This window comes from Anolis carolinensis, chromosome 6 (assembly GCF_035594765.1).
Source record: "Anolis carolinensis isolate JA03-04 chromosome 6, rAnoCar3.1.pri, whole genome shotgun sequence".
Taxonomy (NCBI): Eukaryota; Metazoa; Chordata; class Lepidosauria; order Squamata; family Dactyloidae; genus Anolis; species Anolis carolinensis.
This window is the reverse complement of record NC_085846.1, coordinates 12015668-12042564: the sequence shown is the minus strand read 5'-3', so window position 1 is coordinate 12042564 and position 26897 is coordinate 12015668. Positions and strand designations below refer to the sequence as shown.

Below are 26897 nucleotides of genomic sequence, written 5' to 3'. Positions count from 1 at the left end.
GAAGCAGGTTGCTTCACTTTTAATGACAAAGGGAAATTGGGGTTCTAGTGTGCCTCTAAAGCAGTGGTTCCCAACCATTTTTTGACCAGGGACCACTTTACCAGGAACCACTCTCCAATGTTAGTACCAAAAGGGTTATGAATCAGTTTTTGGTTAACTTTAGATTTGGTTTGGTTATTTGGGGTGTTGCTTCAGAAAATTGCATTGCATAGACCACATCAGCTTCAGTTTCTGATACGAAACATATACCATTCACTAGTTGCCGTCTGCTTGCCCACAGAAAATCATATTTAATAATCTAGAGCTGATGCAGACCAAAGGTTGGGAACCACTGCTCGAAAGCATACTGTGATAGAGAACACTTGCTTTTGATTTCATGAGGATGGAATCACTCAATAGCAAGAAAAAGGCACAGGAACAATTCTTCTTTATGAGAATGTTGTGTATTCTGAGGCTCGAACTGAAAATAATCCTGGGCATATTCTAGGATTAAGATTCTTGAAAAATACCTGACTCAATCTAAACCGTAAGATCTAAATCCTATATAAATCATTCTTGCTTAAGCAAATCTGCATGTCTGTCTGTTCCTCTATGCATCCTTTCCCTTATCTGCTTTCCTTCCATTCATTAGTTATTGCATAGAGTCCTATCTGCTCGCAGTCTCATTATCTGTCTTTCCATCCATCACACCATGCACTCACACTGTGCAATTGTCTCCTACATTTCATGTTTTTTATGTTAGTGAATTTGTTCTTCAAGTATGGATTCTCATGTAGCCAGAATGGCACCATCTATGCACAAGAAGGTGATATCAGAGGTAGCTAGGGAAAGAGTCCTGAGGTTTGTAGAAAGATCAAAATACTTCTAAAACCCCTAGGGGCAACCATTTCCCCCTAAAAATAGCACAGTGAGTATTTAGGATGCTCAGTGGCATGGAATGCTGGCTGCTTTGTGGTACTGGAAAGGGACAGAAAATTGGTGTTTTGGGTTGGGCTTGGCATGGTGTCTCTTGGAATGGGTCATAGTTGACCGATTGAAATCACAAGGACTGCACACCTATTGTTGCATGTCCCCTTTGTGCATCTTTATTTATGTTTGTGTGTTTACTCATTTGTAAGGGTGTTTAGGATTGGAAACCCCTTCCTCATCTTTTCTCTAAGTCTTCCTTTCGTTCTCATCCTTGTTTAAATATTGCTGTCTCACTCATTATTTATACCTTTCATATTTGTCTGTCTTCCAGCTCATCTATCCATCAATCCACTAGTAAATATTTCTCAGCCCGATCCATCCTCATAAATACCTCTCTGTCTCCAGCTCTCCATAGTTCCACTGGGTCCATCTGTCTTCTCTCTCTCCATCTGCACCCAAATGATCAGGCATTTTGAGGTGGGAGAGTTTGCTCCATGGTTTTTCTTTCCCTCCCCTCCTTTAAGGGAAGCCTGAAGTAGCTAGAAGTGGGATTTGCCTCTTGAGATTGTGGGAGCTCGTATTCGCACAGGGTGCGTATATGTCTCAAACACTGCTTTTCTCCATACCTGCATTCCCTTCCCCAAACAGCTGCAATGCAGGAACAATTGTGTGAGTGGTGGAGACAGACGTGGGCTTGCTTGCTGTATCGCTCATTCTTTCTCTCTTATTTTTTTTCCAATTTCCAACAAAAGGCATAACTCATGTCAACTAGGGTGGTTTATGGACTGCAGGCAGGAGGCTGGGCTGGGGTGAGAGGTGACGTGCAGTCCGGGCTTGCTGGTTTAAGAAGGCTATATTCCTCTTGTGCACAGAGACAGTGCTTAATTGCAACCAAGGTATTGATTTCAGACCAGTTTGTAGGCGTTAGCTTTTGTCGTGCAACACTGAAATGACAGTGAATAATAATTAGTCATAATTTTATATGATAATGTTCCATATCTCTGTGGTTCCCTAAACTCTCTATCCTTTATCTGAGAGAGGGAGAGATGTTAGAAAGGAAAGGCTAAGAGATAGGTTTACATTAGGTAATGTGGCAACCCTTCATACACGCTCCCAGTGCCCCTTCATTCTGGGAGATACAGGCAATAATATTAGGACTTCTTAATGTTTTTGTGACAACAACTTTTGCTACAATTTTCAGCCCCACTTTTGGCATAACTGCTCTGCCTAGCAACCACAAAGCAAACCATGTTGTATTTTAATGGGCTCAAATTTGGAGCAAATTTTAAGAGGAAAGGTGAAAAGTAACACATGTTTGCCTACCTTTCATCTCTGTGTCTGTGCTTCCATGCACATTCCTGTTTTCCATTTTCTGAATTGGTTGCCAGTATGAAAGAGTGCCCTGAGCATGTACAGAATGCCCATTTCTTTTCCCCAAGCCATCTGTATATTCAGCGTTATCTATGAAGCTTCCAGAGGAAAGTTTGAGTCTTTAGTATGTCTCCCTTTAGAAATCAAGCACCAAACATACAAGTGAATTATGTGAAAAATGGCAGCCAGATGCCCTTTTCCTGCATACCATCATTGATATACATTCTCTTTGAGATGGAGAAATCCAAATATGCATATTCCATGAATGCCCTATTTCACACTCAGACAGTCCTATTCTTCCTAAGACATAGAAAGGAAAGCTTGCAATTGCACGCTCTACAAGTGTGCTGTCGTGCACCCTAGTGTGCACAATCTGTCACAACAAGCGCTTTGATCTAGTGTGATATCAAGTCCCACATCAGGTGCTTGCAGAATCTGGAAATACATGATAACATATAGTTTTAAACGCAGGGAGAGGAATAGGGAGGATAAGGTGGCTGAAGCTGCAGCTGGGTTTTTTGTTTGTTTATTTGTTTGCACACAGACACACACCATCAAGCCTCCAAGAATAACTACACAGATCACTTGCAAAAGGATAGATTCCTGATCAAAGGCGACACTATACAATGGGAGGTAATTGGCTCAATATACACTGTAGAAGGAAAGCACAGCTTAATCTGGAAAACATTACCTTTTGACCTGGCTCAGAAATATCTAGATAGCACACAAAGGCATCCTTCTAGGTGTCCTGCATAGTATGTTTTCAACATATGAGTGCTTGTGTTTTGTTTAAATCACAATGTCCTAATTTTCTACCTTTATGGAATCTTTTTGTACCACCTGCCCTCCAAGGTCTTGGCTATAGGTCATAAGGGCAGTACTTGTAGGTAAAAGGTTTCTAGCTTTAAACTGTAGGGATTGGGGTTAAAGGGATCAGACCTCTTAACCCAAATATTCACCCAGTGTGAATTGAGGATGTGCTCCAGACACCTTAGGAACTGCCTATGGCAGGAAGAAGTTGAGTTGTAGTGGGTGACCTGCCCTTTCAGAAAATATTTCTTATTGATATCAAAACGAACAATCACACGTTAATTTCATGCATATTAATACAGTATTTTAAAAGAATAGAGCTGACTACCACATTCCAGAGCATCAAATGCTCTTTGAAAAGCTTCTGACTGAAAGTAGTTCTGTATTTTCTCATCCTAAAACAGAACAAAATTGCTGCATTAGAAAGGACTGAGAAATTGTCCAGACGAGGCATGTTCTATAAATTCCAGTGAACCTCAATAAAAAACCAAGGTTCTCTGAAACAGTGGATTAAAGGAAGACTAAATAATAAGAAAGGCTTGGGCATTAAAATAATGGCAAATCTGGTAAAGAAGAACCAACTACATGATGAAAAATGTTTTCTAGGATCCAGAGCCAGCCTTACTACTTGTCCTGAGTACTGTGTAACAGTTGTCACTGTCTATCAGTTTGGAGCATTATTAAAGATAGGCAAACGTTCGGCTATTTAATTTATCACCATCACAATCATCATCCAGTCCAAGGATATGTTAATTGAGTCTCCATTCTGGGCATTGAAACATCTTGCCAATTGGCTATTTTTGGTGTGTCCAAAGTAATGTGCTGTGAACATTTCTGCCACACAGTAACCAGATCCTGGTGGCAAGATGTAGACAGATGAACCTGCCATCTCTATGCTATTCTGTCTTCAAGAGGTCCTCAGGAGAACCTGATGATGGGGAAAAGAAGTACTGGGGGAAACCAAACTAATTTTTCAACCTTTTGGCATGAGCAGGATTCTACCACTGCCTCCACCCCCATACCAATTCTCATTCTGCCTTTGTTTTCATTGCCTTGCATCTTTGTCTCCCTTCTTGTTGCCATTGCTGTTTTAAAGATAGTTGTTCCACCATTGCTGTCAGAAACCTGTCAAAGAACGTGCAGGCAGAGAACTTGCTTTAATGAGGATATCTTGCTTGTCTGTGTCTAGATGCCTGCTAGATGTTCCAATAAGCATCCACCTCAAGTGTGTACAGGATTATAATTTGCGGCAGGAGGGAGAGGGTAGTTGACGCTTCCCATTAGATTGGTAGAGTCCCTCGGTATTGCAATTTCCTCATCTTTGCAAAAACCGTGCAGGATTGCTTGGCTGTAAGTGAAGACTGAGGCTGAGGATGGTAAGCAAGGGAATTGGCCATATGACATAAACCTCTCAATGTATCCTCAGACGTAGGAAGGAATCACGGGATTTGTAAAGGCCAGAGGGTGCGGGACAAGGCAGGCCCAGGGAGAAGATTGGGGGTGGGTGTACATAAGCCATTAAACTAAGTGGCTCTGTATTTGGGCAGCTGTGTCTTTTTTTAGCCTGTTATTTTGAATGCTGGGTTCTCCTCAGTCAGCCAGGGGAATGGAGTGGAAGCCGGGGACGCTGAACATAGCAATTGCTTGCTATCTGTTGCCGCTGCCATATATGTGCAAGAATAATACTCATTATACTAATCTCTATAGATTCCAAATCAGCTGGCATGGCTGTACTATATATCAAGGGACTGTTTGCCTGGCACTCTGTGGAGTCTTTTCTCCTTCCCATTGTTTTTCCTGGGCTTTAGTCCCTTCAACTAAAGTTAGAACCTCCTTGATCCTGGCTCATCCACATTCCATGTCTGAAGAAACCTGACAATGCTTAAGTAAAGTTTGCTAGGGCTATAGAAAACTGACTACCAGGTTATTGTCCACCTTGTAATGCTTTTGTCTCCTTTTCTAAGAGCTTGAGGTTTTATAGGTTTCGTGTCCCTTATCTAAAATGCTTGAAACCAGAAGTGATTTGGATTTCTGATTTTTAAAATTGTTTTGGAATATTTGCACGTATTGTATATAATGCCATACTCAGGAGGTGGGACCCATGTCTAAACACAAAAATAAGTTGTTTTATATACATAGCCTGAAGGTTATTTTATACAAAATACTTTAAAATAATTTTGTGCATAAATTAAAGTTAGGGTATGTTGAACTATTTGGAAACAAGGATGTCAGTATCTCAGCCTGCCGAGTGGATGGATTTGGAGGATTTTAGATTTCTGGATAAGGGAAACACAGTCTATAGAAACTGCAAAACCTAGTTTTCTGATTTAAGACTTGGTTTGTAATCCATTAATCCAAATTAGCCTGTACACAAAGACCTAAATCTCAGTCTTTGCTCATTAGGTTTCTCTTGGGGTTGGGAATTGGCTCCAACCAGCCTTTGTGCTTTTACCCATATCCTACTAGCTCTTTCCATCCTCACGTGATAGATCTCATGAATCTTGACTTTAAAGTATGTCCTTGGAGTTGGGACCTGATCCTGAAATGGTGGGGTGACACACCATTCTCTACTCAGAAGTTGACAATATCATAGTCATAACTTTACTGTTTCTGCTTTAAAAAAAACTGCCAGAAACTCTGTGACGAGTCACATGGTCAGTAGCTCTCTGCAAAGTGCAGGCACACAGATGAAGAGGAAAAGCTTCACCTGTTGATTTTTTGCTCACAATGGCAGTTTATTTTTAAAAGATGCCATTGTTCAAGTCCTTGGAAGTAGAAGCGTGGCCGCTTTATGTGGTGCATCACCTTCAAAGCTGAAGGAGGGAAGCAAAAGACCAGGACTCTGACTTCTGGGGTCGTGGAGAGCGAAAAAACAAAAAATGATATATACAAAATATGATGTTTGTTGCTAAATATCAACATATCCAAGTCTGTATGCAGCAACATTAGTATGATTCAGATATGGCAAAACACCAGATATAACTTCGGGCCAGAACTACTATGCTGTACTAGCAGTCGTAACATATTTGGTTTTCGGGAAGACCAGAGGGGAGCCCAATCATGGATCTTTCCGTGGCCCATTGCCAAGTCTCTGTGGTCCTTGATCAACTTCTAAGGTTCTCAACCTTTGCTCCTGCAGCTATTTTGTACTTCAGCTCCAGAAGCCTCCACCAGTTCAGCCAATGGTGATGGATTCTGGAACGGAGGTTCAAGAAATCTGGAGAAACAAAGGTTGACAATTGCCCCTCTATATGAACAGACAGACACAATCCATTTTAACTCCTTGTGCATCCAAACCAGTACCTGATCGCTGTTGTATTGCTATCTCACTGGCTGGAAAGCAGCTTAGTCACTCTGGATCGACACAGCCTGGCTGGCCAAAGAACCAATCACACTTGAAGGAGAATTGTGGTGTGAGGCTTTCAGGCATGTAAATGAGGGAATTGAAAGCAGCCAGTCACACTGCAAGGGCAACCCTGGGAAAGTCCTCATATTGAGATGAGGGAAGGGTGAGCATCCAATCTAGTGTGTAAACAGATTTACAAGGGACCCAGTGCAAATGGGGAGACTGCCAATCAAATATGAATAGTTGGTAAGCAAGCTGTTTGGAAGGCTGAATGGCTTCTTAGCTCTGTTCTACCTGGCAGGATGGGGCTTTTGCTCTGATAGGATATGGTGGGCAACCCCAAACAGACTAAGGACTGCTATTTCACAACAAGCCCCTCTTCATAAACCATATTAGGCCTGGAAATGCAATTAATAAATCCTGTTGATAACAGTGCTGGGGTTTGGATCCAGGAATACAGTAGATACCAAAATCTATGGATGCTATAGTCGTATCGTATACAGTGTGGTAGTAAAATGATACATTTCAAATAAATCAAAATCAACATTTGGAATTTTAAAAAAATATTTTCAAGTCATGGATGATTGAATCCATGACTGCAAAATCTGTGGATATGGAAAGCTGTCTGTAATCCAGAAGTCATAAGAGATTACGTACTTAGTTTTTACTTTCCCTTTCCCCCTCCTCTTTTATTTGTATGAGGGAATTTGGGTTTTAGGGCTCCTGCCTTGTTTTAAGTGAAAACTGAGCTGGAGAATCCTAAAAATGTTTTTAGTCATTTTAAAATTAATAACAATAATACACGTTATTTATATTCTGCCCTTCTCACCTAGGGGACTCAGAGCGGATTACAGTATTTACATACATAGGTAAACATTTAATGTCCTTACAATCACAGATACAGTGAGACACACAAACACAAACAAAGGCAAAGTTTCTCTTTTCATTTCCGGCTTCTGGAGTCAGACTCATCTCTGGCTTCTGGGAGGTGCTTTTTCTCCATTTTCAAGTCGAAGAGCCTGCGTTGTTATTGCCTGATCGTGTGGCCAGCAAGATCTCCTGAAAAATATCCTTATTATCCGCACGACTTTGAATTGTTACTTTTTTCTGATAGGGGTCTACTTGGGAGTTTTCTAGAAACTGCAGTTGAAAAAAGCAACTTGTGTAAGTTCTGGCTATATGTGAGTAACTACAAATGCCGAATCCTGTTTAAGCACATGTGAAGCAAACATAGATTGCAGAGGCCTAGGATTGAGTCCTCTCTCTGATGGTGGCCTTGAACACACCACATCTCATTGTCACCCATTTCAAAGGCTCAATTTAAGAAAAATATGCTTATCTTTATGTATACTGACCTTTTGTACTCTTTGAACTAAGGATGGAATGACAATGTGATTGATAAATAGACAGATTCCATTCCTCTGGTCATTTGGATAGCCTTTTTCCTTCTTCCCAGCTACATCTTTTGGAATCCTTGGAAAGGGGAGAAAGAGATAGCATCGTGAGCAGAATGTTCCCAGATTTTGAGAGTGCCAGAAGGCACCGACTGAATGACAGTAGATAGATGGCTTCATAAGCACCCTGTGGCTGCCTCTGAACCTTCTAGATCTTGCAACTATGAGAGATGGATGAGCTGTGCATCTGACCCAATAAGGCTGGTTATCTGTTCTCACAAAGAAATGACCTTGGCCTGCATCTTCTCTCGTGATGCAAATGAGCAAATGTAGGATGCTAAGCTTTAAAGGTAGGTTAATTACCTGAGCTAGCCGGGAGGAACAGAGAACACCAAAGCAAATCATCTTGGCAAGCCTCCAGGCCTGGGCGGAGCTTCTGGCCATATGGCTCAGCAAGCCAATAATGAGAAGAGCCAATAGACTCATTATAGAATCCTTGCATATAAATGAATATGTTGAAAAGCTGAGACTGACTGGTTGAGTTTGGGCTATGACGTCTTGGCACATGGCCTCTAGAAAGCCACAACCCAGCTGGGTTCTGCTCTTTCCTTAGATGAAGAGGATACTTTGCAGTGCAATATATTCTGCTTTGAATTTCATGACAGAGGAACAGCAAGATATAAACCAAAATCAGTGTCACTATAGCATTGTTTGAAAATGAGTGTTATCTATTCTGATAGCCTCTAATTGTGGTACTTTGCCAGGTTTCCCATTCAGTCTTTTGTGAATCTAGTATAGGATGCATCAACAGTGTAAAATTACAACTTTAACTGCTGCAACTCAGTGCTATGGAATAATGAGCGTTAGTTTTGCAAGGTTGGTTGTCTTCTTCGTTGCCTTCTCCATTGCTACCTCACCAAACTACAACTCCTGGGATTCCATAACATTGAATCTATAGTATCAAACTGTATTAATTCTACAGTGTAGATGCACCCTAAAAAAATGAGTTTCTTGTTGAGTGATTGAGAAAAAAAATGAAATTAATGAAAAATCTTGCCATGGCCCATTTATATTCTCTACATGGCTGTCACTTTTCCTCAGTTTATACATGTGGAGAAATATTTTGTTTCTCTTTGACTATAGTGGGGAAGATTTCCAGCTTCATGGCACATAGGCAAGTGTGTATCCACTAGCTCATTCTCAGTTTTCTCTGTGTGTGTCTGTCTCTTTCTCTCTAGCTCTTTAATATCTAGCTGTCGTATTGCCTTTTCTTCTGCAAAGAGGAAGGACACGTCAGAAGACTATATTTGGTGTCCTGCTAGCCACTTGCTCCTATAATTTCCCTGGCTGGTCTGATTCATCCATTGGACAGTGAGGTGGCTTCCTCAGGGAGCATATTTTCAGTGTCGTGAAAAGGCCACAAAGAGATTTCTCTGATTTATTTCATTATTGTTTTTTTTTATTGCCAGAAATGAGTAGAAGTGTCTGAGTCCTTTTATTTCATCTTTGGATAGTATATACCTTGGTATGAGGGTGTGTGTCTTCCAGCTTTGGATAGTACGTATTTTGATATGAGAGGATGGGACTATTTACTCCTCTATCTCAGGCATCAAATCTTTGGGGGCTTCTTCTTTTCACAGGATTTTTAAGGCCATTAGTGCCAGGGCTGGAAAACTATCCTAGCCCGAACCCTTCTCTGTAGGATAAGTTGTGGCTGTTTTCTTTTGTTTTTCTTTTTGTCCTCAGCAACCAGGGCTGGTTATTTTGGGGATAATGGTTTTCCTGGAAGGAGAAAAGGAATCTGATAGCCTCTTGAAGTGATGTGGTACTGCCCTCTCTCTGTTTCTGCACGCAGGCACCCACATGAGTGCTCACCCACCCACCCACAAAATACACCACATAGGAGTGTGAGTGGTTGCTTTTTTTGTGTGCATGTGTTATTATGTCACTGTTCCAGCTCGGGTAGCTGTGACCTTGGACAAAAGGAGAATGCGATGAGAGAGCGCTTCGTCACACGCTGCCCTCCAGGAGACAGAGTCAGGCACCCATCCAAATTCCAGCTTTCTGCCTCCCTCCAAATCCCTTTCTCCATTTCCTTTAACCCATGGCAAGGGGACAGCTTTCTTCGATGCTGCGTTGGCCTCCGCACCCTTCAGATGCCAGCCTCCTCCAGCTCTGTGAAGCTGCGCAAGTGGCATGCGCTCTCCCCCTTGAGGGACTTTCCAAGTGGCTGAACCATCTTCCTCTGTCTTGTCGCCTCAGGTTAAATCAAGTTTTGGGGGGAACTGCCTTTATATAAGATGAAATGTGGCATCTCTACTGAAAAGAGAGGACTTTTAGCTCTGCTAGTTGGCACAAGGAACCATGGGATATCAAATAGAAAATGAAGGTTTGGAGGACAGATTGACAGCAACTTTCATTTTTTAATACTAAGGCTTACACATATGGGGTGGCAAACCTCTGTTTTACCTTCACACTGGGGCATTGGCACTCTGGATTTAATACTTTTCCCCATACAAAAAAGCCAAACACTGTGCTCGTAAAAACAACTTTCGGTTTTAGCCATACTTTCTTTTATAACATTTTTTTCAAATTGGAAAAAATATTTTCCCCTTATGTGAAAAACATTCAATCATACCATTTAACTCCTACCATTGGAATCTGGTAAACCATTCACACTGCAAAATTCTAGCATTTCAGCACCATTTTAACTGCCACGGCTCCATGCTGTGGAATTCTGAGCATTGTAGTTTGCTGTGGTATCAGAGCTCTTTGACAAAAAAGGGTAAATGCTATTCTAATCTCACAATTTACAAATCCTAGAATTCGAAAGGATTGAGCCATGGTAGTTAAAGTGGTGTCAAACGGCTATAAATCTGCTTACTGATTTGTCCAGACTAGGCCACAACACATTTATTCTGGAAAGTGAGGGTACTTGGGGAAACTACTAGTCTTGGTGTCTCTCCTTATCACGCCAGTTCTAGAATGGACGTGATTTAGAAAAGGAGAGCTCAGACTACTGTTTCTCCAAGATTTTTCTTTCATTCCAAAAAGACATTGCAAGCGTTTCTGAAAAAACAGGCCTTTGTGCCTGCTCCCCAGTTCACCTCAAGAGTGAGAAGTGGGTATGGAGATAAACATGGAAGGGATAATTCTGACAGGTCTAGAAGGTAAATCTGCTAACTCTCTTCCTTCTTGGGATTTGGACAGTGCTTAGGTTTTAACTCACCAAGAGCTGAGCCTGCCTACAGGCAACATGTTTTGTATCCTGAAGCACTTTGCTTCTAATTCCAGATGTAGGGATTGGGTTTGTTCTTAACCAGAGGCAAAAGAGCAGTCTCGGCATGTGGTTCGCTGCAGTGTTGTATTCATGAGCCTCTCACTTTTTTTTGAAGGGATGAGCCTTGGCATTAAAAATATAATGCTCTCCACCATTTGTCAACAGGGAAGGTCCACAGCCTCTATTCTTCTTGAATGCAGGTGGTACATTCCTAGCTTCCCAACTGCAAGTCCTCCATCTCCTAGGGAAGCAAAGTTTAAAGATCTTCAATAGGTGTACAATAATTTCCTGGCTTCATGTTACCCCATGGGAGGATTATTGAACTGTGCAAAGGTGTCAATTCCACACTCTTATATTTAGATGGGAGTCTAAGTTTTCCACAGATTTCATATAAAGGGTTCCAGGTAACAGGAGGCCAAAGATAACCTTTCCTGAAATCAAGGTGTTTAGGGCATCTGTGTGTCAGATTGCTTAACATATCTTAAGGAGGCTCATGCATCTTTATGTAATGTGGATGGCATCAGCTATTGGGATAAATTGCTGATTTTTGTATAGGCTAAGAAGAAATAGTTGGCTCCTTTTTTGTTTTCTTACAGAAATATATATGAGCAATCATAAAGTGAGCATAAGAGGCTTGGCGAGTTGTCAAGAAAACTTGCTTCCTCCCAATCCTTTCCTCTCCAATTCCTTAGTTCTCGTGTGTCACGTATTACACTAAGATTGTAAGCCTGGGGACAAGAACTGTCATCCTGTTTTTCTTTGTAAGCCACTCTGGGAATTGTTTTGTCTGTAGGCAGAAGCATAAATGTATTATTATTATTATTATTATTATTATTATTATTATTATTGCTACAATGGTGCTGGAAGAAAAGGAACAGTTGCAGGCATATTTGCAACAGAAACAAGATTCTAGTGGATGGGTGGATAATAGCAAGAAGATAGGGAAGCTGCTAAGTTAGGGAAGGTTCAAAGCTCAATCCTCAACATCTCCATAGTATATTGAGAAAGACGTCTTTCTGTGAATCCTGGTGTAATAAGCTCTGCCTCTTCCACTAGGCGGATGTCCAGTGGCACAAAACTGTATTTGTGACCTTGTTGGATACCTTTTTCATTGGCTTGATAGATTGAGATGGGAAAAGATAGGGGAAGGCAGAGAACCAAATGGGAGGATGATTTTTCTCTCTGTTGCTAATCTGCTTGTACAGTTCTTACAGTTATTTTGGGAGATGGATAATGCTTGTGCACTTCGATTTTCTTTGTTTCTGCCCTATACAACCATTGGGAGCCAATCTTCCATTAACCTTTCTTGGGCTCTGTAGCTCAAGGGCTCCCCATATATTCAGTGATGGGGATTTGAGTTGATTTCCAGATAAGGGATAAGCCTGGGTAGGATTTGTGTGGGGAATCCAGTTCTACCATTGTCTGTGAGAGGTTGCTAGACCCTATCAGTGAAAGGGTTGGAATGCTTATCTAGTTTGTACTATCATTTACCGCCAATAAGCTTATATTAAAGCAGTAGCATGTGCCAGTGTCGGACACCAAAAGTACTACACCTGTTTCTGGTACTAAATACCTGGGAAGTTACTTCCACTATTAATCAGTTTTGACAATGCTGAACTACTAGATGACCTCAGAGGAAGGCAAAGGCGACTCTCTCTGCACAAACCTTGCCCTGTGAAGGGGTTACGATAAGTTGTAAACAACTTGAAAGCACATAGCAGCAGCAACAACAAAATGTATTTGCAGCTCATCCTCCTTTTTAAAAATCACTTTCAAAATAATCTGAACGTTAGGGTTGTATGTCACAAAGTAATATCCCATCATGAATGGCTTTAGAGAAGCCTGATCCTCTCATGGAAAAAAAGCAAAGGTCCCACACTCAGTTTCCAAGTTGAATGGAGCTCTGCTTTGGAGGTAATGGTAGAGTGACCATCAAGCCCACTGGGAGTAGTGGCCCACAAAGAAGCAGAAATGTCATGTGCTGAGGAAATGCAGAACTGCTATAAAGGCCTTCTTATTGTGTATAGCTTCTCTTCACGAGGAAGATGTCTTTCAAAAATAGTGAGGAGCCTCAGCAGAACCTTCAGTGAACTTTTGCCAGTTCCTGGTTAAATGACTTTCTGGAACCGGTAAGAGAATGGAACTGTGCAGGTGGAGCATTGCACTGCTTACACTATCAACCACGGTCTTCCGGTTAGCTTGGACCCAAGACATGCAGGGATTTATAGTACATAATCAGCATGTATTTCTAAAGAACTCTTGTAGAGAGGAGCATGTAGGTTTGCATTCTACTGTCCCAGAGGATAAAACCAGATGTAATGGTCTGAAGTTGCCAAAAGGTAGATTTCAATGATGCATAAGAAGAAACTTCTTGATGGTAAGAGTGGAAGAGGGCTCGGGCTGTGGCGCAGGCTGGAGAGCAGCTGCAGTGAATCACTGCAATGAATCACTCTGACCAGGAGGTCATGAGTTCGAGGCCCACTCGGAGTCTATGTTTGTCTGTCTTTGTTCTATGTTAAAAAGCATTGAATGTTTGCCTATATGTGTAATGTGATCCGCCCTGAGTCCCTTTCGGGGTGAGAAGGGCGGAATATAAATGCTGTAAATAAATAAATAAATAAATAAATAAATAAGAGTGGAACCAATTGCCTACAGGCACGATGGAATTTCCAACTCCAGATACCTTTAAAAAGAAACTGAACAGCTACTTGCTTGGTATGTTTTAACTCAAGTTCCTGCAGAGAGTGAGAGGATGGGTCATAAGGCTCCTTGCAACTCTAGGAGTCTGTATGATTCTATATATGATTATATGTAATCCAGCGAACTGTATAAGGCAGCTTCCTAACCTCCCAGTGTTTAAGGACTCTCTCACCTTTCCTCAATAAATGGACCCTCCCATTTGCTCCTTGATGTCTAGAAGCGACATTTGACTGTGGCCCATTGTAGCTTTGAGTTTGGTATGCTTTGAAAGGAGTAAAAAGATTCAAGTGACAGTGTAGCTTTGTGGACTAGTCATGTAAGTGTTCTAACCTTTGACAATGTTGTGTTTTGGTAGGCCAAAGACAGTGACGATGAGGAAGAAGTGGTGCATGTGGACCGAGACCATTTTATGGATGAATTCTTTGAACAGGTAAGATGGGGGATGCTGTGCAAGCCTTCTGCAGAAGAGTGTCAAGTTGCTGTAGTTGTGACAGACACATATTACCTCGACTGACCTGAAATACCCAAATTGGATACATCAGCATATTTTCCAGCACATCTTACTTCTCTTAGGCTAGTTATTACACATACTCCTTTCTTAGGAGTAATATGTATTCTCAAAGGGATAAGGAACTGACAGCTGAAATGTAAAATACTATTTTACATAGACTAAAATTAATGCTACCCTCATTTTATTTTGAGCACTTTCTTGCTCAAGCTATCAAATTAATAACCCCCATAAGCAAGGAGTGACAATTTTGGAAGGCTAAGGGGACAACCTTTAGCTACTATAATTCCCTGTGAATCACATTGGGTCTGGAAATGTAAGATATCAAAATTCAAACGGGCTTTTGATCTATTTCCAATTTTATTTTTTTAACATTTTGGGAATACGTTGGGCCAGAATGTCTCTGAGCACAAAACCAAACCATCCCTTCTGGAAACCTACAAGAGTAACAAAAACCATTTTAGGCCCCTCCTCCAAATAGGGCCCTTTTCATCATGGTGGACCTATCAGGATTTCTAAGGGGCCTGTTATCTGCAAAAACATCCATGAGCTAGACTTTTCCCACTCATACTGAGTCAACAAAGTCATGCATCACATTTTGAGATGTCCCTAGGTAGAATCAGAATTTGTCATTTTGAGTGATGAGGCTCAGTGATCTTTCTCTAGTTTGAGAAAAAATGCTTACTTAAATAGTGAAATGGAACTTCAGTATCCAGATGTAATAGATCTCTCTGAAAACTGTAAGCCGAGGAATGACATCTCAGTAATGTAGGAGTAATGCCTTAATGTCTTGTTTGTCAGTGAAAAATCAGAAATGGGTAGAAAGTATTCATTTTGCTTAGTGTCTTCTATACCCCAGAAGAATGTAAGTTGACCCATTTCACAACTTTTGCTGTGTTTTCAACTACTCATTGAGTGGATGTCTATGTCAGAAGATCCACAGAATGTTATAGTGCTATTATTCCACTTTAATTTTCTGGGTTCAATCCTACAGAATTGTGGGATTTGTAGTCTGATGTGGCTTTGCCTGAGGATTATAAATGCACTTCCATAAACTACCAATCCCAGGATTCTATAAGATGGAACCATTACAGCTGAAGTGGAATAATAGCATTTTGATTCTGCAGTTTGATGGGCCCTGGTTCTGTCTTTTGAAGCTAGCGTATATGTTCCCTCTCCATATGGCCACTTGGATATCACCAAAGTCTTCAATGCTAGGAATAGCAGACATTTTCTGAAGCCTGAAATGTAGTGGCAGGTGTGTGCCTTGAAACATGGCTAAACTTTGCTCACATTTGTAAAAAAAAGAGTGGAGGTCTAATTTGAAGAGCAGAATCACATAAAGGAGTGAAGCAGAAACCTTGTCCACAGTTTGTCTCCCTCCCACAGCACCCCGAGGTGTTTTTCTCTCTGCTGTACTCAGGAAACAGGTTGCAAGGAAGTACGTAGTAAGCAGAAAAGCTTCAGTTCTGTCTTACCTTCCCTTCACCTGTGTACTCTTTTACTCATACAATTCAAGTGTGATGCAGATTGAATTAGACAATTCTACAGCAAACATGTATTTATTTAGAGTATTTCTAACCCAGACTATATCAGCATTATCTCAATGTAGTGGCCATAAGACAATCTAAAGCATTTTTGAAAACAATTAGCTGAAATAAAACAAAATCTGAAAATTGATAAATGGCAAGCCAAACCATGATCTTGCCAAGTCCTCAACATCAGGTTTTAATTTAGCACCAAAATAAAGTATTATGTATCTTGAACCAGTTTTAATTTGTGTGGAAAGCATGTTATTTTCAAATGCATGTTTGGGGAGAGAGAGAGAGAAAAGAGGAAAGAGAAAGAGAAAGAGAAGGAGAGATCATGGTACTTGATGTTATCTCTTTGGGGTTTCATCTTCAGGCCCAGTTATGCCTGAACATTACCTCATAGTAGTGAATGCTATTGTTTTTTGTGAAGCATGAGAAACCATACAGTCTGAATATCCCAAAAGGCACCTGATCCCACCTGATTTTGGAAACTAAGCAGGATCAGCTCTGGCTAGTACTTAGATGTGAGACTTATTGATGAAAACTAGGCTATATTTCAGAGAAAAGAGCAGGCAAAACCACTTCTGGATATTCCTTGCCTAAGAAAACTCTATGAAATTCATAGGGTTACCATTAGTGGACTTAAAGGCACATTAGCATATGAGAAACCATGAAGAGGTTTTTTGTGCCTCAGAATATACTTTCGGCACCCAGACTATCGCAGAGAAAAAACCCAGCCACCAAGGATACAGATTCTGGACATCTTTATTCTGCACCCATTTTTTTCCCATTCCTCCTCTTCTCATTCTTTCTCGGGAGCTACATTTATGCAGGAGATGGTGGTGAGTACCCATGGCCTATATTAAGTTCTAATTCTAAATCAGAGTTAAGCTCATGAATATTCAAATAGAAGGCACTTAATATGAAGACCATTTTGTTCGTGATGCTTTGTAGCCTACATAAATGTACAAGTGTTGGAAGTTTAGGGAAGCTGGGAAAGCCATTGAGATGCTCGACACTAAAAGCTGTGAAGGCCATTGTGTGTCTGGTCACAAAGGCCAAAAGTGTTTGAGAATTGCTGCAGTCCATTCCAAAGAAACCTTGCTATTTCTGCAAAACTGTATTGTCTGTAGTGCCTCACAAGTGCTATTCATTGTTAAAATCCAGCTTGCTTATCTTTCTCATGGCAGAAATTATTGAAGGCATTGGTTACAGACTATAAAATCTGACATAGAGATCTAAGGTGTTCAGTTTTCTTCTCTTCTTCATAATTAAAAAAAGTTGTTAGCCTTCACGATATGCAAATAGAATGTCATAATACTGAAGTAGTAGTTTTGTGAGCTAACTAGCCATACTGAGAAGAGTCTAGTCAAATTTCCCCCACATTCCAAGTTTGGCTAAAACAAACAATGCCCACAATAGCAGAATCTGCCCACCCTCCTTCAAATGACCACATCAGTTGCATCATTTCATGTTAAATTATCAAATGCAGTTACATAGTGCTTTAATTCAAACATCTCAGTAGTCTTGCAAACTCTTGTTCTGAGTCCCTGGGGTCCAATTGTTCTCAGTTATAGCTGCTCATTGATGAGTAACCAATCATCAAATTTGTAATTTGTGAACACTGAGGCACAAACTAATATGACAAGGGAAGGCAAACATGGGACTGTTTTGATAGTCTTTAGAGGGTTGGGATTTTCTTTTTGCAGAGCTTGGGAAAGCTTTTTAAGGCTTCAACTCCCTGAATCCCCATCTAGCATATCTAGCAATCTTGCTGCCAGGGGATTTTGAGAGCTGCAGTCTCAAAAACAACTTTCCCAAGCACTGGGAAAGTTTCAGTGTAAAGATTTAGTCAGTGTGGTAGTTCCAAACATACATGGAGTTACTTATATCACTGATTTCATATCTCACACAACTGAGTATGACCTGAATGTATGCAAATAGGCACCTTAATCTCATATAAAATTTGATTCTGAGTCTTAGGGTTTTGTTGAATGAAGCTGCTATTCCTCGGCATTCGCATGATTGCCAATAGCAGCTACATACCAGCATGAGCATCCTTGCTGTTTCTCCATTCCTGCACCTGCTCAAATTCCCCAGTCTGTGGTCCTTCACTCGCACTTCCACATAAACTCACAATTTCACCTCCCACACTTTCATTGCTCCATAATAATTTGTGTGTGTGTGTGTGTGTGTGTGTATTTAAAAGCAAATTTGCAATTCCAGGCATGGTGAGTAAAAAAACCCCAAAAGCCCTAACTAGCATGGGAGAGGAGGAGAATCCTACCCCCTGAAGTCACTCTGAAGGTCTCTCCACCTCCCACACAGCCATTCCCTGCTTTGTGGGGAGCTGGCAGGATGGCAGAAGTGTATAGCTGTGTCCCCATAGTGAAGTGTCAAATGATGACAGCAATGCAAAGTCCATTGGAGTACCCAGTTGGATCTCAGCACTCATATTATCATTTCACATCTGGCTACAGGGAGACATTTCTGACATCCTGCCTGCTCCCCATGAAGCAGGGCATGCCTGCCATGGGAGAAATGGGATGCCAATGCCTGCAGCACCCCAAAACAGACATACAGCCACGTACACCTGATTATGTACTTACATGCTGTTCTAATCTCAAGCTCGACTCAGGCCATAATTTGAAATGAGCTTTGGCTGAGAAATCTTGGTGATGCCTTTGTGTGAGCAGCCTGCAGGTTTCAGGACCTTGGAGAGTGTTTCGGGGAAGAGTCAGCCTGAGGTTCAAATCCTTTTTTCTGTGCAATGCCCCCTGGTGCTCAGCCTCAGGAACTGATGACATTTCACCAGCAGAAAATTATTTATGAAAGTGTGAAAAGTATTAGAACATCACCAGCAGCCCCAGGCCGCCCCAGATCTATAAATTATGGGGGAGTTCAGATAGGTGGAGAAATTGTCCTGTAATCCAAGGATGTGGAGACTCTAAGGGTGAAACTGGTGTCTCTGGCTGCTATGTGAGTTTCAGCGCCTACCGCTTTGTGTTCTTGCCCAGGTGGAGGAGATCCGTGGCTGCATTGAGAAGCTCTCAGAGGATGTGGAACTGGTGAAGAAGCAGCACAGTGCCATCTTGGCTGCCCCAAATCCAGATGAGAGTGAGTAAAAGCAGAAACCACTTATACTTTCATGGTAAAAAACACTGTCAGAGTAACTTAGGAAACTGTCTGATACTGTCAGGACCCAGGCTACAGAACACCAATAACCATGCGCAGAGGCCAGATTCTATCTAATATCTTTATTATAGGAATATATAAAGTCAATAAAAACAAGTAAAGAATATAGTTCAGAAGTAGACCTTTCAGGAAAGGTCAAATATAGTCCAGGAAAACAATGTCCAATATGTGATATTAAAGTCCAAAGTTATAATCCAATAACCGAAACACACACTATGCCAAGCAATAGTGTGGGGAGATGACAAGGTCCTTTAGTCCATTGGAGCTTGACAACAAGGCTGGAAAACAACTAGATTCTTGGCAAAACAAGACTTGATACGAGGCAAACAAGAAGCAAGAAAAGGTCCGTGGCGAGGTCCGGGGAACAAGGCAGGCTTGGAACTTGGTCCTGGAAACAAGGAACTGGAGTTGCGTAGTCCACACACGATCTCTCTCCTCAAGCTGACGAGTTGACTCCGCAAGGTTTCCTTCACGGCAAAACACCTAAATAGGGTCTCGTTTCCTGCCAGAAGAACACTTTCCCTGGAGAACTAGAAGTGAAACCCAACTCTGTCCAGATGCATGACTCCTTAGAATTTCCCAAGGGGAGCAGACCTAATCAACTAATTGTTTGGCTGCGATTCTGGCGCTCCGGCGATTCGCCTCCCTAGCTCCTCTATCTCTATTATAATTGTCCTTTCGAGAATTCTGCCCAAGGCTTGTTTGGCTGACTTCTTGAGGGCAAACATCCTCCAGGTGCAGGGGCTCCGATTCTGGCTGAACCGGTGGAAATCCCAGGTTTTCCTCCTCGTCAGCCACAATAGTACTAGGAACAGGACTACAAGGCCCATGAGACATCACAGATACCATGTCAGGTCACTGGTCCATATAGCTTAGTACATCAGCTCTGTCTACTGTAGGTTGAGCAACCATTACCCAGAAATTCAAAATACTCCAAATTCCAAAATTGTCTATATGAAGTCTGAAATATGGATACTTTTGCTTTTTTATTGTTCCATATACAGTGTTCCCTCACTTATTGCTGGGGTTAGGTTCCAGGACCACCCGCAATAAGTGAAAATCCGCAAAGTAGGGATACTATATTCTAATATTTATACATTATTTTAGTAGTTATACACTATTTTTAGTCTTTATCAACCAATTGTGTGTTGATAAATCGCCTCCTTCTCCTCCCGTTGCCACTTGAGCTCCTTTTCTCTCTCTTTGGCTTCTCCTTCCTCCCTTCCTTAGACTGTAAATTGTAATTTTTTATGATTTATAATAGTATTTTAGAGTTTATTGAAAAACCGCAAAACCGCAAAAAGTGAACTGCGAAGTAGTGAGGGAACACTGTACACAAACTTTGTTTCATGCACAAAATTATTTAAAATATTTTATAAGAATATCTTTTGGATATGTGTATAGGATATACATGAAACATAAATAGTTTAGACTTCAGTCCCATCTCCAAGATATCTTTTGCACATATATGCAAATATATTCTAAAATTTAAAAAAATCAAAGTTCTTCTGGTCCTAATCCTATGTGCCCACCCTCTGTTACAGAGCCATGCATAAGCAAATGCATACAGTGCTTTCTCATTGTGGTAAGATAGAGAAATATATTCCATACCTCAACTACCAGCCAAGATGTCTGTTTAACATCCTTCCTTTTTGGTCTGTTCTGCTTTTAGAGACCAAGCAGGAACTGGAGGATCTTACAGCTGATATCAAGAAGACTGCCAACAAGGTGCGCTCTAAGTTGAAAGGTAAGAACTGGAGTTGCAACCATGTGGACTGCACTACTAGTTTTCCTCTTTGTGCTATATGCAATCAACCCTCTGCATCCATAAATTCAGCTATTCATGATTTGAAAATATATTTTAAATATTCCCAAAAACAAAGGTTACATTTGCCACTTTATATAAGGAACACTATTTTCCTACACCATTCTGTATAGTGGGGCTTGAACATCCATGGATTTTGGTGGGAAGTGAAACTATATCACTCATGGCTTCTCCCAGCAGCTGCCAGTGGCCATCTTCATATATCTTGGAAGAGGGATGTTACGTTGCCATGCAGTGATGTGCCCGGGGTGGCTGGGTATGGTAGCTCTGAAAAGAAATGTTGTGTTTTGTTTTAATACCAGTGAATACCCAGCTCCTATCCTATGCATGGAGGCATTCAACTTTCCACTCACAAAAAATTGTTCTTGTTTCATCCTGCCTATGCCTCAGTCCCAGCTGCTGTATGAGCTGAACTCTTTCATCTGAGAACCCTTTGCTGCCCTTAGATTCAGCAGGCATGGCCAAAACTGTTGCTCAGGCAAACACAAGCCTGATCTGGAAAAAAAATATGGACCCTATGAAGTTAGAGCAAACCAAAGGGCTGCCTGGATATAAAAAGGTATTCTGAAGCAAGGAAAATGCACCACCATAATTTTAACTGGGTGTTAGGTGGCTCATCACATGATACAACAGGGGAGTAAACTAAACAAAGCTAGAATAATATGGTTCTACATATGTTGGTGAACCGACTCTTTGAAGTCCTATCCCATATGAACAATGGTGAAGAATGCTAGAAACTGTAGTCCAACTGGAGGGCCACATAACTCCCATCCCAGTGCAGAGGTTCCAGGTTTTAATCTGGGTATTTTTTTTATACTTGCTGCAGCTCTAATTCTTTAACTCTTTTTACCTCTCCAGCAATTGAGCAAGGAATTGAGCAGGAAGAGGTTCAGAACCGATCTTCAGCTGATCTACGGATCCGGAAAACACAGGTAAGGCATTAGAAACAATTTGCTTCAATTTTTCTATCTTTGTGTTCTATTCCTCATTTTAAAAATGCTTTGGCCTTTTTCTACAGCCTCGGTCATATGAAACTGATATGAACCAACTTGAGTTTGTTAACTGTGATTGATGTTTGTATGTGTCATCCTTTAAACCAAGTCTGAATTATGGGCAGATGGTTTACAAAATATTGATACAATACACCAACTGCAGAATTCAATAGACTGAATAGAAACCCCTCGAAAGAAGTGTATGGTGAAATAATGCATCTTTGAGACTGTTTCCCACTAGCCAGGCAGCCATCTTTTCTCTTGAGTCAGCTGCTACCCAAGTGCAGACCACATGGGCTCTAGTTGACTGCTCTATTCTAGTGTATTCTAGTCTACTCTATTCTAGTCTGTATGCATGTAAACTGAGCAAAACCCCTAAGAATTCTAAATAAAACAATGTATTGCTGTTATTCTTAGATGATATATGCATTATCTTGGAAGAGGCGTTTTTGCTTCCCTTTCATATGTAGGGAGTGGGGTGGGTTCTAAGAGGGCACTTACATATGATTAAAAATGGAACAACTTTTCATACATTTTTATTAGGTGGTTATGCATCATAGCATGCATCATTTTGGAAGAGGCTTTCTCCCTTCTTCCCCATGGGGAAGGTAAGCCTCTTCTAAAATATAGGTTGCTATTATATATTTTTATAATTTAAAAAATCTGCTAGCCAGCTCATTGAGGAAAGGTTTTGGTGAATTAAAAAAAATCAAGGTAACCAAGCAGTCTCCTAAGTACTGAAACCCTGTTAAAACCTTCTTCTAATCAGGGGATGCCTCTTCCCCTTTCTGGCAAAGGTCTTTTGCCCACCTGTATTAGGCCCACTAATACGGCAGTTTGAATCTGGGGAGTGGAGTGAGCTCCCGCTGTTAGCCCCAACTTCTGCCAACCTAGCAGTTCAAAAACATGCAAATGTGAGTAGATCAATAGGTACCACTCTGATGAGAAGGTAATGGCGCTCCATGCCATCTTGCTGCCTACATGACCTTGGAGGCATGAACAACACTGGCCCTTCAGACTAGAAATAGAGATGAGCACCACACTCCAAACTGGACTTGATGTCAGAGGAAACCTTTACCTTTACTATTGGGTCCATTGCTATATCTATTTGATGCCACATCTGATACATACCCAGTCACTTCTCCTACTTTAGATGTTATAAAAATCTAAGGCATTTTGAAACAGAGAATGTTGTAAAAAGACAAAAGCCATTCTGATTAGGGTCTATCAATATGTAGTTTTAGTTGTGCTCTTTGCCACAAATGTGACATGAATTTGCATGGGAATTCCCCTCCCATTTCCTTTCAGGCCTATAATCAATAGGATTAGGCCTTGCATTGAAACAAGAGTGCACTCTCTGCCATTCTCCTCCTACCTGACTCTTTCCCCCATTTCATTGGCCAGCACTCAACCCTCTCCCGCAAGTTTGTGGAAGTGATGACAGAATACAACACAACTCAGTCCAAATATCGAGACCGGTGCAAGGACCGTATCCAGAGACAGCTGGAGATAAGTATGTTTGCTTGCCATTGCATTTCTCTTGCAAACATTCCAGCATTGTATTATCTAAAATGTTCAAAAGTTCAAAATATGGCTTATTGAATGCATTCCATCCAGAGAGGCAAGAATATGCCATTAGACTTCTCCACTGGCTGAAGGGCATGGAACCTGAGTCAATTAAGTTGTTAGCAATAATAAAATCAAACTTTTGAAGAAATCTTTTCTAATACTGGATCTACACTTCTATATAATCTAGTTTCAGAATGCAGATTAACTGCATTAAACTGGATTATATGAGTCTACACTATCATATAATCCAGTTCAATGCAGTTAATTTGAATTCCAAAACTAGATTATATGGCAGTGTAGATGGGGTCTAAGTCAGCTTGGCAGCCTTTTTGGTTGAATGACAGGGTATCAATACTCATAATATGTGAAATATATAAATAATGAAAGTTTCAGTGAGCATGTATAGCAGCATGGGCAAACTTCGGCCCTTCAGGTGTTTTGGACTTCAACTCCCACAATTCCTAACAGCCTCAGGCCCTTTCCTTTTACTCCTCAGCCACTTAAGCCATCCACAATTGCCAAAGTGGAAAAATGGCAAAACCTGGGAGAACACATTGTTTAGGAATCTCTAGGTCTTCCTATGCAACTCTGTGGTCAACTTCAAGTGGAAATTGACCATTAGGTCACACTGGAAGACCTAGAAATTCCTCAAGAGACCATGTTAATCAAATCTGCATATAGTCAAATCTGCAAAAGTTAAACCCACAAATATGGAGGGTTGATTGTTCTTGGTTGTTGTTGTTGGTAAAACAACATCACTCCTTCCTTCTCTACTAGCAACTGCCTTTGCCTAATAGGGGAGAATAACTGTTAACAGATTAAAAGTTTGCTGTTGGTAGATTTGTATTAGTGCCTCTTCCTTCAAAATAAATGCCAAGCTGAGCAGCAAACCAGACCATCCTTGTCTGTTGTTGGAGGGGGTTCTGCTTCTTCCTCTACAGCATTTGTAAATAAGCAGAATGAATCCCAGATATATGTGTTTCCTTGTCAGTAGAGTAGTTTGTGAATTATTCTGGAATCAGAACAGGCCCTCCATATCCATGGATTCAACTATTCACAGCTAGAAAATATTCAAAACAAACCTTGATTTTGCAATTTTATATAAGGAACATCATTTTACTACACTGTCTATATTGGGACTTGAGTATCCATGGTTTTTTGTATCCCTGGGGAATCTGGAACCAAACTCCAGCAGATGCTAAGGGCCCCTTGTATTCTCCTGTGGCTTGCTAAAGAAATGGGGGGAGGCATTGTAGGAGAAAGTGTGACCAGATTCTCATGACCCTGGCCTACTTTTCTTGCAGCTGGCAGGACAACTACCAATGAGGAATTAGAAGACATGCTGGAGAGTGGGAAATTGGCGATTTTCACCGATGATGTACGTATCTGGACTATGGATGCCTCCCTCCTGCAACTGCTTGGTGGACTAATTTCATAGGGAAGCACACCCCAAATAGCTTGGAAACCATGAACTTCTCAAACATGGCTCTGCTGTAGTTTAGAGCTCAGGGAATTATAGTGGTGGGGACAGCAGAAAAATGTAAAAAACGAATCTAGGGTGCTTAAGTGTGTGTGACCCAAACTTGGGAATAGATGCAGGTACACTAAGCAGGGACAAGAGGAGAGAGGGGATGGCAGACGGGTTGAAGTGGATGTTGAAACTCCACGCCCTGACTTGTTAAAAAGCCCTCTCCATTGCCACAGCAGTCAGGAGATTGACAACTTATTGTGATGCTCTGCTCCTGAGTCATTGGGAGCATAAACTTGTCATTGTTTCCCCCTGAAAGCTGAAGTTCCCACATATCATGGCTGTTAAGTTCTATCCAGTTACGATTTTCCATAGCATTGAAATTCACTCTTTCTGTCTGCATCAGATCAAAATGGACTCACAGATGACGAAGCAGGCCCTGAATGAGATTGAAACCCGGCACAATGAGATCATCAAACTGGAAACCAGCATCCGAGAGCTGCATGACATGTTTGTGGACATGGCTATGCTGGTGGAGAGCCAGGTATGAGCAGTAGATAAAAGCGGCTGGCGGGCAGTGGCTGGATGAGCAGCATGGGATTGTCTTCAGTCTGGAAGTGGCAAAATGCAGCTGCCAGACTGTTGACAATGACTGGGAGATGGAAATGCATCATATTTATTTTGAAATAACAGTTGGGGTTCCCTGTTTGCTTCTGAACTCAACTCAAAGTGTATGTTTTTATTTTAAAGCTCCACACGATTTCAGACCAGAATACCTACTGGACTGTTTTCATCTGCTCACTTGTTCTATGAGAGCTGCATTGTGACTCTTCTCTACATATCACTACCATTTGAAGGCAGCAATCAGGGAAAGAACTTTTTCAATGCTGGGTCCTCAGTCTTACTGTTCTTAATGGATGTTTGTCAGTGTAGTTACTGATGGGGGACAAGTGGGTGGCGGTATAATATTTTTATATATCATCTGTGTTGATGTTTTCAACTTTTTACCTTAGTAATATTTCTCTTCTTCTCATTTCAGGGAGAAATGATTGACCGCATTGAATACAATGTTGAGCACTCTGTTGATTACGTGGAAAGAGCCGTCTCTGACACCAAGAAAGCTGTAAAATACCAGAGCAAGGCTCGGAGGGTAAGTAAGAGGGTCTGGAGCACAAGGAAAAATGCAGAGAAAGATCCGAAGGGCTGGAGTCAGCCAGGAATCTGCTACAATTATGATGTTTGTACAGTAGACCTGCACTTTCATGAATGTTATGGGCACAGGACCCCATGAAAACTGTAAATAAAAAACAATGTCTTTTTACTCGAGAGGACCCCCTTCTGGGAATCTCTTGGTCCTCCAGTGTTACTCTGGCCGAAGTTGAAAATAGTTGTGGTAGAGGGCCTAGAGAGGTGTTCTCTCTAGAAATCTCTTCAGTTGTCCAGCACAATTTTATGATCACCTTTGGTAGAAGTTTAGAATAGAGTCATGCTGGGGGACCGATAGATTCCCAGAGAGACCATATTAATACAAATCTGCAAATAATAAAATCTGCAAAAGTTAAACCCGCAAGTGTGGAGGGCTAACTGTACTGTATTGGAGAAGAACAGGTTGACTCCAGAAAATTGAGGAAATAAGTAAACTTACTTTGGTTAGAAAAAAAAACTTTTAGAATCTTAGGATCAGATTTTGAAAATAAAGAAGGAATTGAAACAAATAGCAAATCTGGGGAGAGGGGGCAAATCAAAGATAGGGAACAAAAATATGGCTCCAGGCTGTATTACTAAACCTTGGATTAATCGCCTTCAGTTTATTGGTACTTGATCAGGCATTATATCAAGGGTGGATAATATGCAATTCACAGGCTGCCTGTGGGATTTTTCAGCTTCCAGACATAGAGCATCCCAACATTGTATTTAATGAAAATAAGAATTGAGAACCAGTGTGTGCAGATTGTACACATAGTACATTGCTGCCCAGGTCTAATTCTTTTTAAACTG

The 26897-nt window shown here is 41.1% G+C and overlaps 1 protein-coding gene across 1 annotated transcript in view; it reads left to right on the top strand.

Annotated features, from left to right (window-relative positions):
- Positions 1 to 26897, top strand: part of stx1b (syntaxin 1B) — a 63359-nt gene that overhangs the window by 24068 nt on the left and 12394 nt on the right. Inside the window, exons 2-9 of the mRNA XM_008115401.3 lie at positions 14166 to 14240; positions 18868 to 18967; positions 20718 to 20792; positions 21729 to 21802; positions 23267 to 23375; positions 24736 to 24809; positions 25306 to 25443; positions 25939 to 26049. Coding sequence (XP_008113608.1) covers positions 14166 to 14240; positions 18868 to 18967; positions 20718 to 20792; positions 21729 to 21802; positions 23267 to 23375; positions 24736 to 24809; positions 25306 to 25443; positions 25939 to 26049 — 756 coding nt within the window. The remainder of the gene's footprint in view (positions 1 to 14165; positions 14241 to 18867; positions 18968 to 20717; positions 20793 to 21728; positions 21803 to 23266; positions 23376 to 24735; positions 24810 to 25305; positions 25444 to 25938; positions 26050 to 26897) is intronic.